Genomic DNA, 14345 nt, shown 5'->3' on the forward strand with positions numbered 1-14345 from the left:
ATTGCACAGCGGGAAGAAGCAACCATGCTCTGAAAGGCTTCCTGACTACCAGCAGCATCAGTGCTTGTGGGGGAGGCAATTTTTGCCAATCTCCCCTTCTCCTACTAGAAATGCCCTGCACCACTTGAAAATATGTCTGTGTGACCCTCAGAAACATATTTTTGCATAGTGAAGGGCACTTCTGGGGGATGAGGAGATTGGCAAAAATGGCCTCCCTTGCAAGCGCTGGTGCTGCAATCATCAGGAAGCCTTCCACAGCATGGACACTTCTTCCCACTGGGCATGCACAGCCTTAGTCAAGATGTTAGCTTCTACCCTTCAACAATGTGGTAGTCTGAGTAGACATTCAAGTGCTTTGACAGCCTGCAGACAGTTGGACAAAATATAAAGCTGTCCGCAGCACCAATACAGCAGACACAGAAAATCAAAACACCATGAATTGTATTGGACCACTGTGGCATCACCTCCATACTATTAGAAAAACATCTAGGCAAAAGTAAGTCCTACTGGTGTCAGTGGAACCCATTTCCCAGTAGACTTAGGACTGTAGCCTAAACATTCCAAAGACTGAAGTCCACTTATTTAATAACATTCTGAATCTCCAGATCAGCTGCTACCTACCCAGTCTGGCCATCCCTCTCCTGGACTTGTTATTTGGATGGTGCTCTGAGAAACTACAAATCCAAAGCTATTTATTTAAGAAAGTAACTGACAGTAGCTTGGTTGGCTACACTGGTATGAGTAGCAGCCTGCGAGTGGGTGGAATACAGCTCACAAGTAATCCAAAAATACAGCAAGATGCTCGAGAGAGAGAGAGAGAGAGAAAGAGAAACAGCTTGTAATGAACAAGCAGATGCAGATGATTCTGTGCTCCCACTAATTCTTCCTGTTTTATAGCATCTGATTTTTCGGCTATGGCATTATAGCACACATAACTATGAACTAGAAATGTTCACTCCACACAATTTATGAACTAGAAATGTTGCTAGATAGCAAGATGGTATGTGGCCATGTGGGCTATTTTAAAAATACAAAATATACTAATGTGGATGAACTTTACTAAGAGAAGTCTTCAGTACTCTGCTCTCAAGGGAATTGGAAGCTGATAGATACAAGACATCTTGGTACTGAATATGTGTCCCTAAGACATAAAATATGCTGTGACAAATATTTTGTAATTCAAACTATATCCATAGTCATCCTGAAATAAATAATTACCCACCTGAGAGAATGTGTATAAGAACCAAAAATGCGTATAAGAACATGTATAAGATTGTTGCTCAATTCAAAAAGCAACAATCACCCTTCTAAGATGTACAGCAAAATCCTCAGAATGAAAAGTCAAACACTACTACATTTGCACCCTGTTTTATAGCTGATAGAAAGAGTGACCGTATAAGGCTTCATATGACTTTGGAAAGGCAGCAAACTTACATAAGAGAGACAGTGAAATGGAAGCGTTGCCTTAACCCCTTGAAGGTGACAAACGACTCTGGAGGGAAGCTTCTTGTTGTCATCTCACAATAAGGTCTCTCGTATTCACCAGGGGGACACTCACATTTGAAACCTCCTATGAGCAGATTCACACATGTTCCTCCATTTTTGCAAACTCCTGGAGCGCAGCGTCCAGAGCGAGCATTCACTTCACAGTAGTCTCCTAAAAGACAGAGAGATTAACAGTGAGGGCCGAGAAATGAAGAACATGCCTCCAAAACCTGGAATAATTCAAAAGTGAACGGCCAATAAGACTGTAGAGACTTGAGAATTCCACGAAAAAGATCATGTGCATTGGCTGTATATTTTGTAATTTCACAAAACAAAGCTATCAGTCCTAGCCACATGCCGCAACTTGTAGGTGCTTGGGCAGCAGGTCTCAGTCAGCCCTTGTTCTACTAGAAGACCTCCTCATGCCCTCTGCTAGGTAAACCAGGCTTTGTGTTTTGCAAAGTGTTTCATTCATTTCATTCAGTTCAACGTAATTGTCACAGTTCCTGAGAAAACTAGGGCATGACAGATATGCTATAAGATGACACACAGTCAAAAGGATTATTGAGATATCTATTAAAATATTTTCAAATCAAAATGGATTTCAACCCACAATACAAGGATAGAATCATATCTGCTGCCTAATCAGAGCCAATCCTCCTATTCCCAGAAATCACAATAGGCTCTTGAGAGCCAATATGTTTTTGCATGTTGAAACTGAGAATGGCACAGGTCTACATAAAGGGCCAAGTATGAACTTGCTCGGTTTAAGTTGGAGGAGACCTAATGATAAAAAATTCTGATTTCCAATGGAGTGATGGCTGAAAGGACAATGGATCTGACAAACAAACAAGATAAGACAGACAAACAAACAAAAGAAGGGACAGCTGTCAGCATAGTCTGTAATCTTCAAATCAATATCGTTCTTATGAATAGGAACACCAGCCAGCTTTGAATTAAAATTACTTAATCAACACATGAGTGAGCACTGCAAATTTCACCAAGGTCAAGAATGCCTCTTGGCAAGTCAACAAACCAGTGTGCTCACTCCACTCGTTCCTCCAGTTCCCTCCTGCCCTTTTTGGAAGAGTGGCCACCTCTGCCTTGAAGAGTGTTCTTACTCTTTATTCCTAGATATGAAATTAAGGGCTGCCCACTTAAAACCTTGAGTGCTTTCATGAGGTTAGCAGCAGAAAAATCATGCATAATAGTTCAAGATGGGCATGGGGGTACTTGTCTTTAGCAAAAGGATGTGGAGCATATGGCTGCAATCATGGAATAATAAAAACCACAACAGGGCACTAGACTTTAGTTGAGCCGGGCCTGTTTACTCCATCAGTTATCCTAACTCATTGACTAGATTGAACCTTGGATAGATTTACACCTTCAAGCTGCGAATGTGAGTCTGAAGAAATCTGAAAGAGGGAACAATGCCTTTCTCTTTTTCATCCAAAGTCAAGTGATTTTGTAAACAATATCAGGATTGTTTTCTCAGGGGTACAGAAAAGGGGAAAGTACGAGATGCAGAGGTAGACAGAGTATTAAATTTGCTAAGGATGCCCAGTTACCTGTGAAAGGCCCAAGACAGTCAGCAACAATGTGGGGCTAAAAACCTGTGCAAATAAGATTCATCAGTTGACATCTAGACTAACATTGCTCCAGGGCAAACAAATTGCCATAGTGCAAGGATGCTACATGGGCTAGTTCCACTAAGCCAGGAGCCTGCATACCAGATTAGTGTTGCACTGGTGTAACAGGCTGCGCTTGCACAATCTGTTGTGCAAGCCTCTTTCTCAGTCCATATATGTTGCAGGGAATGTACAGTGTTGGTTTGGATGTCACCCACTCTCTTTCTCTGGACTGGTTTCGACACAGACTCAGCACGTAAGCTGCACATGAAGTAGGACAAAGGAAGGCGTCAATGGCTCAGGCTTTCTTTCCCACTTTAAAGAAAACCTTTAGTTCACATGAGCAAACTCTTCATGTGAACATGAGAAGTGAGACAGAAAGTGAGGGACCTTTTAATATATCAATTTACACATATATATTCCAGTTCACACAAAGTTTTTGAGCTCCTCAGCCCAAACTACATGTCCATCCTGTATGCTACAGCCTTGTGTGAACCAGTTCCATCTCACACACATTCACACAATGTTTGCTTTCTGCATGCCAGCATCTTCTCTGTGCCTATCCAGATGTGACAGCCAATGATTTCAAGCTGCAGTCTCAAGCATACTTTATTTATTTATTTATTTATTTATTTATTTTTACATTTTATATCCCGCTCTTCCTCCAAGGAGCCCAGAGCGGTGTGCTACATACTCGAGTTTCTCCTCACAACAACCCTGTGAAGTAGGTTAGGCTGAGAGAGAAGTGACTGGCCCAGAGTCACCCAGCTAGTACCATGGCTGAATGGGGATTTGAACTAGAGTCTCCCCAGTCCTAGTCCAGCACTCTAACCACTACACCACGCTGGCTCACATACATACTAGGATATAACTCCCACTGAATTCAGAGGGAATTACACCTGACGAATCGTGATTAAGATTGGGCTGCAAGGCTTGCCAATAAATACTTTGCAATACACATTACTTTGATAGTAGGCTATAGGTGCAGGGACAGTATTTTGCAGCTACACAGATATTCCAGGGATAATGTTTAGGAGATGTTAAGCATTACACTGTGCAGACACTTGAATGTGTGACCCAAGGGTGAACTGGAGAATTGAAGATAGATGATCATAGAACATAAGAACAGCCCTGCTGGATCAGGCCCAACTAGTCTAGCATCCTGTCTCACACAGTGGCCCACAAGATGCCTCTGGGAAGCCCACAAGCAAGAGGTGAGGGCATGCCCTCTCTCCTGCTTTTGCTCCCCTGTAACTAGCATTCAGAGGATCTTGCCTCTGAGGCTGGAGGTGGCCTATAGCCACCAGACTAGTAGCCATTGATAGACCTGTCCTTCATGAATTTGTCTAAGCCCATTTTAAAGCTATCCAAGCTAGTGGCCATCGCCACATCCCGTGGCAGAGAATTCCATAGATGAATTATGCACTGTGTGAAAAAGTACTTCCTTTTGTTGGTCCTAAATTTCCCGGCCTTCAGTTTCATGGGATCAGGGGCGTATCTAGGGTGGGGCAGGCAGGGCACATGCCCCGGGCGCCACTTGAAGGGGGGCGCCATTTTTTAAAATTTAAATTTTTTTTTTAAATGGCCACCAAAAACAAAATGACCACCGTGCATGCTCAAATGGCCTCTGTGAGTCCCTAGGCCATGCCAGGCCTCGCAAAGGCCATTTGAGCATGTGTGGAGGCCATTTTGTTTTCAGCCATTTAATTTTTTTTAATGGCCACTGCACATGCTCAAATGGTCCCTGCGAGGCCCTAGAGGCCAGAGGGGGGAGGGGAACTTTTGCAGACCCCCTCATGGCCTTTAGGAAGCCCCTCGAAGGGGCTGCAGGTGAATTGTTTTTTTAAAAAATTAATATAATATAAGTCACTGTACACATATTCAGATTGTACACATATTCATATTCACTATGTACAGAGAATCAGGGCTTGTGAATACTGAGCTGAAGCTTATGAGCTAGGATTGTATTCATTTGCTCTTACTTTGCTTCTTGTGATAAGTGAGTTAAATATGATGTCTTAATAATATGGCTATTAATGGTGAGATTGTCTTTGAATCAGTGTGAAATCCTTAGTTTTAAGGCCCACTGGGAGTTTCTTGCTCTCTTTCTCTCATTTTAACTGTCTGAAATACTAGAATATATTCCAAGCAGTGACGCAGTTTACTCTGCACATCCTTTAATTATTTTCAGAGTATCTGGGAAAAGTCAAATTCTCCATTTATTTTTAAAACTTATGTAATAGTGATGCTACAGTGCATAGTAGAGAATTAGATAGACACTTCTGTTTAGTTTTCCAAGTACACCTCCACGTAGTATTTGGGTATTTCATGAGCTCCAGCATACTGAAATTTGTAGTTTTCCAGCATTTTTTGGTCTGGCTATGTCCACTGCCATATAGTTTTTGAAATATTAAAAGATTAACAAGCTTGACTTGTATTTTTCAGCTGATATTATGGTAAAGTTATCTGAAAGATAGGTGTCAGATGTTTGGACAGGGGGCGCAATTTCAGTGCTTGCCCTAGGTGCTATTGTCCCTAGATATGCCTCTGCATGGGATGGTCTATGGTTCTGATATTATGAGAGAGGGAGAACATTTTTTCTCTGTACACTCTCTCCACTCCATGCATAATTTTATATACCTCGATCATGTCTCCCCACAGTCACCTTAAGTGGCGCAGCGGGAAATGCTTAACTAACAAGCAGAAAGTTGCCAGTTCGAATCTGTGCTGGTATGTTTCCCAGACTATGGCATACACCTATATCGGGCAGCAGTGATATAGGAAGATGCTGAAAGGCGTCATCTCATACTGCACGAGACGAGGCAATGGTAAATCCCTCCTGTATTCTACCAAAAGAAAACCACAGGGCTATGTGGGCGCCAGGAGTCGAAATTGACTTGAAGGCACACTTTACCTTTATGTCTCCCAGCAGTCTGCCTTTTTCCTAACTAAAGGGTATTTAAGAGAACATCTTCTCTGTCGTGAACCCAGTCAGTTATTAAGATTATCTGGAGAGGTCCAGTTACGGTTTCCGCCAACCCGTTTGGTGGCAACTCAGGACCGGGCCTTCTCTGTGGCTGCCCCAGGGCTTTGGAACACGCTTCCTGATGAAGTAAGAGCATCTCCTTCTCTATTTGCTTTTAGGAGACATAAAGAAGACCTGAAGACATACCTGTTTTCCCAGGCTTTTAACTGAAATTTAAATTTTAAAGTGTTTTTATTTATTGTGATTTTTATCTGTTTTTAGATATTTTAAATGTTTTATATTTGTATTTTGTTTTAATCTGTACACTGCCTAGAGATTTCTATATTAGGTGGTATAGAAATTCAATCAATCAATCAATCAATCAATCAATCAATAAGGAGCCCCAGATCCTGTAGCCTAGCCTCAGAAGGAAGGTGCTCCAGGCCCCTGATCATCTTGGTTGTTCTCTGTCTTCTGCACCTTTTCCAGTTCTACAATATCTCTCTTATGATATGGCGACCAGAACTGTACGCAATACTCCAAATGTGGACACACCATAGATCTATATAAGGGCATTATAATATTAGCATTCTTATCTTCAATCTCCTTCCTAATAATCCCTAGTATGGAATTTGCCCTTTTCACAGCTGCCATGCACTGAATTGACACTTGCAACGAGCTGTCGACCACGACTTCAAGTTCTCTCTCCTAGTCAGTAACTGACAGCTCAGATCCCATCAGAGTATATATGAAGTTGGGTTTTTTTGCCCCAATATGCATCACACATTACACTTGCTTACATTTACACTTGCTTACATTGAACCACATTTGCCATTTTGTCGCCCACTCACCCATTTAGGAGAGATCCTTTTGGAACTCCTCACAATCTGTTTTTTATTTCAAAACATTGTCATCTGCAAATTTGGCCACATCGCTGGTTACCCCAACTTCTAGATCACTTATGAACAAGTTAAAGAGCATTGGTCCCAGTACAGATCCCTGGGGGACCCTACTTCTTACTTCCCTACACTGTGAAAACTGTCCATTTATTCCTACCCTGTGTTGACCCTGTCCCCTTATTCCATCACTGCTAAGTTTACTCAAGAGGCTTTGGTGGGGAACTCTGCCAAAAGCTTTTTGGAAGTCCAAGTATACTATGTCAACCGGATCACCTTTATCCACATGCGTGTTGACACTCTCAAAGAAATCCAAAAGGTTAGTGAGGCAAGACTTGCCCTTGCGGAAGCCATGCTGCTCTCCCTTAGCAAGGCCCATTTTTCTGTGTGTTTAACAGTTTTGTCCTTAAGTATGCTTCATGTCACTTTCATTGAAGAGACTGTCAGAACTGGATACTGTGCATTCCAAATATATAAGAAATAAGTTGTGGGGTAGAGCAACAAAAAATGGGGCAAGATGAGTGACCTATAGCACCAATAGGGATTGCTGATTCAGGAAGAGATGAATGTAGTCTTCCATACACATTTGCTGCAATGGAAATAGAGGTCTAGCTACTGCCTCAGAATTTCTCCAGAACCTGGGGCATTTCAGATCTCTAAACTACTGCTAGTAAGTGATCTTAATTCATCCTTTTTACACAAACTGAGGGTTAAGAGCAAAAGGAAAGATGGAGTCAGTAGTTTCCTTGCCACCACCTCCTCCATCCCATAGTCTCAGAAAACAAAATAATAAACACAGCAGCAGGGAAAATAGATAATTTAGGATTCGTTTCTTTCTTTTTTTCTAATGTAGACAAAATAATAATAATTAAAAAGAAACAAAACAATGCCATTGGGATTAGGATATATTTGGGGCACATCTGCTAAGGGAAAAAAAATCATCCTCGATCTGCAGAAATTGCAAACACATTCTCAAGATTATATACTTAATTTTCATTATGTGCAAAAGACTGCCCTATGTCCTTAATCCACAATGTCAACAGAAGCTGCACAAACAGCTTGAGAGCTTTATTTATGATTCTCACAGTACAATCATTTTTATCTTACTGGGAGTTCATATGTTCCTCTAACCAAAAGTCTATATAAAGGAAAATGCAATTTATGCACATTTAAAAGCAACAGACAGGGAGCAGGCAGTAGATCTAAATGGTTAGGAAGAGTCCCCTGAAGTAATAACAAACATTTTAAGTCTCACTAAACACACTTTAATCCAGTGTTCAATTATTTGCACCTCCACCCCCTTCACAACAACAGACTTGCTTGCCTCAAGCAGGAATGCAGTGATAGTGCTCTCTGCTAATTTAGTCTCTGACAGCAAAGAGCAGCCCATGTGTGCCCTACCAATAGCTGCGGCAAATAAGGCACTGTCTTCTCTAACCACTCAGCAATCTCCAAATCAAGTATCATTTTTTCCAATGGGTCAGTAGAATACAAATAAATTCTTTCCCACCATAAATACCACAACTTTGAAGCAATAAAAGAAAACAAGCCGACCCCGCACAGAGCATCTGTGCGCTCTTTGGGGCTGGCTACCTCTCCCCACCCCCCGCCCAGTCTCCAGCGGGGCCGAGCACCGAGTGTGGCTGCCGCCAACAGGCCGAGTGCCGCGGCTGCAGCTGCCGCCACCGCCGGGCCTGCCTCCGCCGCCTCCGCCACCTGTCGGGCCCACTGACAGTCGCTTGCCAGTCTTTGGGGCCAGCCACTTCTCCCCCACCCCCTGACCCAGTGTCGGGGCCCGCCACCGCTGCCCTCGGCCAGTTCTCCTCCTGCCCTCGGCCAGTCACCCCTCGGCCAGTCCTCCTCCTCGCCTTGCCCTTCGCCTCCTTGCCCCACCCGTCGCCGCCAGGCCGGGCCCGCCAGCAGCCAATGGTCCTCTCTCCTGGGTGCGCCAGCCAATCAGGCGCCTCCGCAGCCCAGCCAATCAGCTGGGCTGCCGGGACGCATTTTGGAAGGCACACCTAGGAGAAATATATAGATAGATACAATTAATCAGACACTGAGCAAGTTAACACATCATGGAAAACTATGGTTTCATATTACGTATGAACTCGAAAAACTGTTGCTCATTACACACTCAAGAAACTGAGGTTTATTCAGACCACAGTTGAGTGACAAACAAAATCTGAAACCACAGCTTGATCTTGGGTTACTTCCCAATAATGGTTTGAATGAACTTTAGTTTGTAGCCAGACTGTGGAAGGTTGCCAAATTTTGTTACATTGTGGGTAGGATACGTCTGGAGGTTATGAATACTCCTTAGTTGGATATTTTACCATAGTTAATTATAATCTGAACAGTTCCTGGAGTACATATGAAACACAGAAGCCCTATTCAGACATTATATTGGACATGTATGCAGATGTCTGTACACTCGTATATGTTTTTGTAAGAACAAGTTTGTTTTAAAACTCAATCTGGGTACATGCCCCACAAAAGATAGGAAGTCTACTGCTGTACTTGTGTTCAACATAATGTGTGAATAACTACACCAGTGTACAGATCTGTACCTGTGTGCACTGTGCACTCATTGAATATAATGTGTGAATAGGGCTAGAACCGCAGTTTACTTTAAACTGAAAGTAGAAGCTTTTACTTTCCTCAAATCATGTGTAAGAGGAAGAAGGGGAGGGAAGAATGTACAATCTGTGGCAATGATCATTTCAAACTGTAGTTTGAAACTGTGGTTTAAGCAATTCCAACAAACCAGGATATCAAATAACGATTTGATCCTGGTTTTTTAAATCCTGGTTTGTTAGGATCACTTAAACCACTGTTTCCTAATGTGGATGTCACAGAAAGTGTGGTTTAACAGAGCAGGGCATTTTGCATTTAGCTGGGCCCGCAAGGGGAGGAGGAAAGGCGAGGGAGCATGCAGGCTCGCATGTGGCTTTCTTGCTCATTCCTGATGAATATACCATGGTTTGCTAGGCTGTCTGAAGCAGGTCATTGAGATAAATAGCAGCTATTATGTAGCAGCGGTATATTCTAGGGGATTTAGGTCAAACAATGGGGAAAATCCCTGAACATTAATCACTAAAGATTTGCCTATCTCTAGGTCACATTTACATATATATTCCACATTCCCACTGCTTGGTGGGCATCTCAGTAGTTTTAGAAATATTTCACCATTTACAAGCTATTTGCCACAAAAGGAACATCTTTTACATGTTATCATGATGATCAGAATAAAGTTTGCAATAACATTTCTGGCAGGAACATCTGTCATTCCACTAACTTCTTCCAACTGCTTTTAACTAACCAAAAGGCAGTATGCCAGAGGCAATACAAAGTGTGGCTATAGTGAAATGTGGATTTTCAAGTTTAAAAAATCATGGCAAATTATTGAGTGAAAAGTTTGATCTAAATTAAACCAAAACCAGTAACAACGTACAGTATCCTTCTGAAGAATGAAATGTGCCATGAGTAGCACACGGATTAGAGGCAGTCACTGAACCGTGCTAGCCTAAACAAAAGAACATTTGCAACAACAATGAAAGTATAGTTCCCACAATCCTTCGCACAACTGTACTCCAGAATTCTAATTATCTTGATGTTCGTGTCCAAGTGCCTTACATTTCTGCTCAACTGTTGAAAATTTCAAGCACTGTAAAGACTGCGTACATGGATACACATCTACATAAGCAAAACTATTTGAAGCAGCAACCTTCTTAACAGATTTCCATATAATCAAGGACTTAATACCTTCACCTTCTTTCACAACAAAACAAAACAAAACAAAACAAAACAAAACAAAACAAAAACATGCTTCGGGCGGCACAGTGTGTTTGTGAGGGGGCATGTCTGCAAATGATTGTTCCATTGTGTTTGGAAATTCTCTTTGCTCTCTCTTTTATTTGTTAACTTTTAAGTACTATCTAATGATGCAGCAAACAGGAATTGTATTAGGTCAGGAAAACAATTTATGGAACTGCACTGATCATTAAAAAGAGTTTCTGCCTTCCTCCACATGCTTTTCAGAATCCTGATCAGCAATTAAAAAATTTGACTTGTTGAATTATGTATAGCTTGCCATTCACACAATGAATGAAATGAGATTTGCTAAAAGAAGTATCATGTTAAAACTCATCATTGTTCGAAAGGAAGGTTATTTCTTTGCTGTTACTTTGGACTAATTTTGTCCTTTAATTTTTTTGTAAACCACTTTGGGAGGTTCACCTGAAAAGCGGCATATATATAAATAGCTAGCTAGCTAGCATGCACAGGATAACTGGTTCTTACACCTTGCGGTGATTCAGTCCATAGTCTGGTGCAGACATCTTATTGGGTCTATACATTTCTACTAAAGGGATAGAGTTCTTCATAGCCCAGAAGACTATAGGTTGGTTTCCACCCTGCCTTCCATATTTATGCTGTCCCCATCAACATTAATTTTGGCCTGCAGAAAATCCAGGTAGTGGATTTTAATGTGGGGGATTCTATCACAATATTCATTTACTGATAATCATCATATTTCCAATAGGAGTTATTTCTCTTGCCCATTACATAGTTATTACATGATCAAGATTCAAAAGCCAAGTAGGGTAGTACCTTTATTAGGACTCAATAAAGATACTAAAATACCTTGGCTTTTGGATATTTGGCTAATAGACCAACGTAACTGTGATTTTTATAGGATCAAGGTGACACACTGAGCTTCTGGGCTGAGGGATGGGTAGAGAAAGGTGGATGTAGTGTCTACACTAATGCTAGGCATATCACTTTCATTTACAAAGCTTCCTTAATGCTAGCACTCTAAAATGCTTTTGTAAACATCAGAAATCCCGTCAAACCATTATAACACTAATTAAAATGAAAAAACAACAACCAAGAATGCTGAACCTCTGGACTATTTTTCAAAAAGAGACAGCCTAGCACTTTGATCTGTGGAAACATTTCCACAGGCAAAAAGCACCAGATGCAAAAGGGTGTGTCTGTGCACGAGGTTTCAGATTATGAGCCTGCATTGCACCCGCGGCTCTTTGGAGAGGTCAACTGGTCCTGAATTCTGAAGTCCACAGAGGCATACACACAACAGAGACATCTCTGTAATCAGTAGTTGAGAAAAAAAGGAAGGTCTTCTTCACAAGCCAATTAGACTTATAACCAGTCTACCATCAGGTCAATAGGTAGTGGAGATACAACAGAACTGATGTCAGATACTAGGTATACCCTTTGGTAAAGCTCACAACAGAATAAAGTTAACCCTGGTGACAATCTACACTACTTTGACTTGGAGAAATCAGTCAACAAGTGCACCATTGCAAGCTGCTTGGGAGAAACCAAAATACAAAGCAGCATGACTATGGTTTATAAAGCTAAGTACTCCGTTCTATGATTAACATGGGCTTTGCCTGCAGCTAACAAATAGGGCTGTGTGTGGCACCCTCTGAACACAATGAATTTGCAGACCCCCATAACACACGAAGGCAGACACTCCCAATGCAGCTGTCTCTGCACAGATTTCCAGTACTGGGCAGGACCTCATGGAGAAAATCCTGAAAGAAGTGACACTTCCAAATGTTCCCAGATATCCCTGCATGCCATCTCAATATCCCTGTGCACCTTCCCAGCTGGCTCCATGGGCTCCATTTCCAGTAGAAGAGGCCACCCCTGGCACTGGAAATGTGAGGAATTGTACCAAGATAGGAAGTGGCCACCTCCATGCAGCACTGGGGGGAGAACTGCAAATTACCAGGACCCAGGCACCTCATGCATAGCCCTACTAAAGTTTTGTCTCACCAAACTATTGAATTAAACAGGTTTGTGTGCTGAAACCAGTGGTTTTCACATACAGAGCCCTAAACAACTTGGTTTCTAAATATCTGAGGGCCAAATGGCACTTTACATAAGCCCTATTCAGTTATTACATGTACATATTTTTGTGTGTGAATGACTATATGTATTCGTTTTAAAAGAATGGCCCCCACAAACTCAGGGTGTAGATAAGAAGTATACTAATGTACCTGTGTTTAACACAATATGTGAATAACTGATCTGAACGTACAGATCTGAACATACATTGAAACAACATGTAAATAGGACTATATCAATGCATGCAGTAAAATCCCAATGGCTGCTTTTCCTAGGGAAAAGCAGTTTTAGAAGGGTCACCACTTCTCTGCTCCAAATTTCCTATGACAAAGCTGCTTCTCAGAAGCAGCAGCTGCTGCCACCCCCACATTATATTTGTGTATAATTATTTGTGTATAATGTGTATAGATTTAATCTGCATGAACACCACAGAAAAAAGGCACACAGAAAGATATTCTTATTGGCTGACCCGTTACTGTGGAACTTTCCTCTCTTTGACAAAATGTTCAAAAATCAACAGCTGAATATTTTCCAGAGATGAAATAAGAACATAAGAACAGCCCTGCTGGATCAGGCACAAGGCCCATCTAGTCCAGCATCCTGTTTCACACAGTGGCCCACCAGATGCCGCTAGGAAGCCCACAGGCAAGAGGTATGTGCATGCCCTCTCTCCTGTTGTTGCTCTCCTGCAATTGGTATCGAGAGGCATTGTACCTCTGAGGCTGGAGTTGTCCCACAGCCATCAGACTAGTAGCCATTGATAGACCTGTCCTCCATGAATCTGTCTAAACCCCTTTTAAAGCCACACAAGCAGGCGGCCATCACCACATCCCATGGCAAGGGGATGCTAAAGGCCCTTCCTTATTTGGGCTGTTTATTCAACCAACAGTCAAGGATAAAGAGGTACAGAGTCATGCACACAGCTGTTTGAGCTGGAGCTGGGGAGAGTGGGGGGAAGGCAGAATTGTACCTACCTTCCTCTTCATGACTGCCTGTTCCTGCCCAGCTGCCCCACTAGAGCATCCACACATTGCAGTGGGCAATGTGGCACTCCAGAGGCTGGTGGAGGGAAGCCCAGTCTCCAGGAATCCCACAATGCACCACATGAGCAGTGCAGTACATTGTGGAAATTCCTGAGGCCAGGTCACTCCTTCCCCAGGCCCCTATGGTGTTAATGGCTGTCGGTAGCCCATGCGCCCACAGAACTGGGCAGTGAGATAGGAGGGCACATGTGCACCTTCCTACCTCACTTTTACCCTGGGTACAAAACCCAGGCTATCTGGCGGAGAATGCCAGAATCGGGACTGCTCCCAGAGATTCTTATGAACAGCCAGACCCAGGCTAGTGTCAATCTGCGAACATTATACCTGCAAACAATATAGCAAGTATTTGAACTTGCATGTACATACATACAAGGATGAAAAGCATGTTACTTGATTAGACAAGTGACTGAAAATAATCTGCTGAAGTGCTCTGCACAGGAATCACTGCATCGATGTG

The 14345-nt window shown here is 42.4% G+C and overlaps 1 protein-coding gene across 4 annotated transcripts in view; it reads right to left on the reverse strand.

Moving 5' to 3' along the window:
• The window catches only part of CELSR1 (cadherin EGF LAG seven-pass G-type receptor 1), a 254205-nt gene that overhangs the window by 121306 nt on the left and 118554 nt on the right, over nucleotides 1–14345 (reverse strand). For all 4 annotated transcript variants that reach the window (XM_053254723.1, XM_053254725.1, XM_053254724.1 and 1 more), the window contains exon 3: nucleotides 1435–1657. In XM_053254723.1, coding sequence (XP_053110698.1) covers nucleotides 1435–1657 — 223 coding nt within the window. The remainder of the gene's footprint in view (nucleotides 1–1434; nucleotides 1658–14345) is intronic.

The sequence above is a fragment of the Hemicordylus capensis genome, chromosome 5 (genome assembly GCF_027244095.1).
Source record: "Hemicordylus capensis ecotype Gifberg chromosome 5, rHemCap1.1.pri, whole genome shotgun sequence".
NCBI classification, from domain to species: domain Eukaryota; kingdom Metazoa; phylum Chordata; class Lepidosauria; order Squamata; family Cordylidae; genus Hemicordylus; species Hemicordylus capensis.